The 4,101-nt window shown below is 37.0% G+C and overlaps 1 protein-coding gene across 1 annotated transcript; it reads left to right on the plus strand.

Moving 5' to 3' along the window:
- The first annotated feature begins 2,849 nt into the window (after positions 1 to 2,849).
- Positions 2,850 to 3,566, plus strand: LOC138870582 (secreted RxLR effector protein 161-like). Its single transcript, XM_070148403.1, has one exon. The coding sequence runs from the start codon at positions 2,850 to 2,852 to the stop codon at positions 3,564 to 3,566; it is 717 nt and encodes a 238-aa protein (XP_070004504.1).
- Positions 3,567 to 4,101: the final 535 nt, after the last annotated feature.

Consider the following 4,101-nt stretch of genomic DNA (forward strand, 5'->3'; position numbering starts at 1 on the left):
TGGGAAACTGATGGGTTTTCAATGTCTTAGCTTTATGTTTTGATGATCTAACAAACTTACTGTCAAGAACCAGATAGGGAACCTGACACACTTTGTATACATTGCTAATAAACAGACTCCAGTTAATGTGAACTGTTGCAACTGTAGAAGATAGAAAACCAACACAGGGACGTGATCCCTTGTGTTTCCCTACAGCAGTACGAAAGTCAACTGTGTACAGCTAGAAAGTGGTTGCCTCAGAAATAGTGGACACAGTGCAGCACAGTTCTGCAGTCACTTGTCCTTTGATCAACTAAGTGCTTACATCATTCAAGTGATGTCATCAAAGGTGTATTAACTAGAGCATTATAATAAAACATCACTTTAACACTTGAGAATTTACTTCAAGCATTCAAGCCTTCTGAGATTCTAGCATTCAATTCTCAAGTGCATCAAGAACAAAGTTTAACGCTACAATGGACCAGTTCCTAAATCTAGTATTTGTTGTCCTTAGTTGAGTTGTAACTTTGTAATTGTTCTTCATTATAAATCCTAATTTGCTTAGCTAGAAGCATTGCTTAGGAACCCCTTTGTAAAACCATAAACCCTTTGTGTTTGTGTCGTGACTAGAGTTAGTCATGAGTTGAAGTCTTTGTAATAGGTGTATTGCAAAATGTCTTGTGATACGTGTATTACAAGTTAGGATGGGATTAATAGTTTAATTCCTAGATTGCATAGGTTGTAATCTAAAATTTTCTCATAGTGAGGTTGAAATCCTACCAGTGTAGGTCGTGGTTTTTTATCCCCTTGAGCATGGATTTTTCCACGTAAAACTCCCTATCTTCTTTACTTACTATTTCATTAATGTTCTCAATGGAAACTCATAGAGGACCTGGTACTCTGTAGTTTGGTGGACTCATATAAACTATCATCCTTCAAGCCTAAAAAAGAAGTAAGCACCTCAAGGCCACTTGATCTCCTCCACATGGATCTGTGTGGACCTATAAGAGTGCTAAGCAGAGGAGGAAAGAAGTACATTTTTGTTATAGTGGATGACTAATCTAGATTCACTTGGACTTTGTTCCGCAGAACCAAAGATGAAATTTTTCCAGTGTTTTCTGCCTTTGTAAATAATATTCAAGTGAAGATGATCCATAATGTTGTGAGTATAAGATCTAATCATGTCACAAAGTTCGAAAATGCAAAATTTGATGATTTATATGCTGAAAATGGTATAAGTCATAATTTTTCTACTCCTAGAACACCCCAATAAAATGGCATCGTGGAGAGGAAAAATATGACTCTTGAGGATATGGCAAGGACTGTGCTAATTGACAGTGGTATTGCAAAAGGCTTTTGGGCAAAGGCAATGAACATGCGTGCTACTTGGTGAACATGTGCACGATCAGGTCCCACTTAAACAAAAACTATTGAATGGGAGGAAACCCAAGCTAACCCACTTGAGGACGTTTGGCTAAAAATGTTTCATTCTCAATAACGGTAAGGAAATGCTAGAAAAATTTGATGCCAAGAGTGATGAATGAATCTTTCTTGTCTATTCTTCACAAACCAAAGCTTACAAGGTCTACAACAAAAGAACTCAATATGTTGAAGAAAACATACATATGATCTTTAATGATTCACATTACCTATGTGGGAATGATCCACTTGATAAGGTCAACCAAGACGGACAGCAGTCAAAGGTTCCTGGTGAAGTTATTGATATGGTAAATAGAAAGGCTGACATAATGAGTCAAATCAAGGAATCAAATAGATGATGCAGTTGAATATCCAACTAATATAGATGAACCTGGTTCCTCCATCACAAAAAGTGAAGCAGAGAACAAAGTTATTGATGTTGTGCAAGGAACTCCTGATTCTGAGCTAAGAAGTGGCACCCACTCCTCTATTGATGTCAATAATGGATCTTATTCAAAGAGAACCTGGATCTTCTCACAATGAGATTTAGGTGTTTAACTGGAAACACAAAAGCTCACACCCTCTCCAAAATATAATTACTCCTCTAGACTTAGTATTCAAACCAGATCAAAGTCAAGAAATTCATTTTCCTTCTTAGCCTTCCTTTCTCAAATTGAGCCCAAAAATATCAAGGAAGTATTGAAAGATGCTGACTGGATTACTGATATGCAAGATAAACTCCAGCAGTTTGAGAGGAATAACGTATGACACCTGGTTTCTCGAACCCCAGACGGAACTATTATAATAACTAGGTGGGTGTTCAAAAACAAGATAGAGGAATTTAGAAACACAATAAGGAACAAGGCTAGGTTAGTAGTACAAAGATACAACCAAGAAAAATGGATCGACTATGATGAGACTTTTGTCCAGTTGCTCGAATGGAAGCCATCAAGTTCCTCATTGCCTTTGCATCTCATATGAAATTTAAATTGTTCCAAATGTATGTCAAAAATGTATTTCTGAATTGCTTTTTAAAGGAGGAAGTTTTTGTCAAACAACCACATGTTTTTGAGTGTCATGAGCATCTCGAACATGTATTCAAATTCGACAAGGCATTATATGGATTGAAGCAGGCCCCTTGTGCATAGTATGAAAGATTGTCTAAGTTCCTTCTTGAAAATGGCTTTACAAGAGGAAAAATCGACAACACCCTATTTCTATGGAAATGGGGGAGGAACCTATTCATTGTGCAAGTCTATGTTGACGACATCATCTTTGGTGAAACAAATGATTCCTTGTGTCAAGAGTTTGCAAAGCTTATGGGAAACGAGTTTGAAATGAGCATGATGGGGGAACAAAAATTTTTCTTAGGGTTGCAAGTTAAGCAAACTCCTAAAGGAACGATGTTAAGTCAATAAAATTACATTAAAGAGCTCCTAAAGAGATTTGAGATGGAAAATTCAAAGATCATTAATACTCCTATTGCCACAGCCACTTGTCTGGACATGAATGAACCCGATTCTCCTATGAACGAAACCATGTACAGATGTATCATTGGTTCACTCTTGTGTCTCACAACTAGTAAACCTGGAATTGTATTCAATGCGGGATTATATGCTAGATTTCAATCCAGTCCAAAGGAATCTCATCTGAAAGCTGCCAATAGGATTCTAAGGTATCTCAAAGGAACATATGACCTGGTTCTCTACTATCCTTTAGGAGACAATTTCGACTTAATTGGGTATGCTGATTATGCTAGTTATCTGGTGAATAGAAAGATTACATCTAGAATGGCGCACATTCTGAGGTCGTGTTTGATTTCGTGGGGTACAAAGAAACAAAATTCTTTGGCTCTTTCAACTGCAGAAGTTAAGTATGTGTCAGCTGCCTCTAGTTGTGCTCAACTGTTGTGGATCAAGCAGCAACTGGAGGACTTTGGTGTATTTTCTGATTGTGTGCCATTATTGTGTGATAGCACCATTGCTCTCAATATGGAAAAGAACACGGTTCATCATAAGCGAACAAAGCACATTGATGTGAGACATCAATTTCTCAAAGACAATGTTGAAAAAGGTCTTATCTGCATGAAGTTCTGTAAAACAAAGGACCAACTAGCAGATATCTTCACCAAAGCACTTAGCATAGAGCACTTTAAAAAGAATCAATGATCACCAAGTCGCTCAACGATTGGCTATGAAATAATGAACAGGTAAAACAACTAAAAAGTATTTTCTGGCAAGTTCTAACTCATCTATAAACCGTTACAGCTAAACACGTATGGCAACTATAAAGCAAGCAAACATCTAATGACATTGTATCTTGGTAAAAGGATGAGGCTCATATTTACAAAACTAAGTCAGGAAACCTGGTTCCCTTGACTCAGGATAGTATTTCCTTTGTACTCTTATGCATATTTTTAACGGCTATAAAAGTGCCTCATCATTAAATATTTCAGCTCTCTCTCTCATCTCTTTAAGACCTAAACATCACACATGTTACTAAACGACATATTTACCCAGTAATCAATACACGTTTCTAACCAGTCCCTCACTCTCTCTAAAATAATCCCAAACGCTGTCTATTTCCTCACTATCCACATCAAAGCCAAAAATCCCTTTTTGTCTCTCGAAACAAATTCTCTTCTACTCTTATCCTCGCCTCAAATCTCTACTATGTCTCAAAATCTAGAAGTTTCAAAAATTT

Source organism: Nicotiana sylvestris, chromosome 6 (genome assembly GCF_000393655.2).
Source record: "Nicotiana sylvestris chromosome 6, ASM39365v2, whole genome shotgun sequence".
NCBI lineage: Eukaryota > Viridiplantae > Streptophyta > Magnoliopsida > Solanales > Solanaceae > Nicotiana > Nicotiana sylvestris.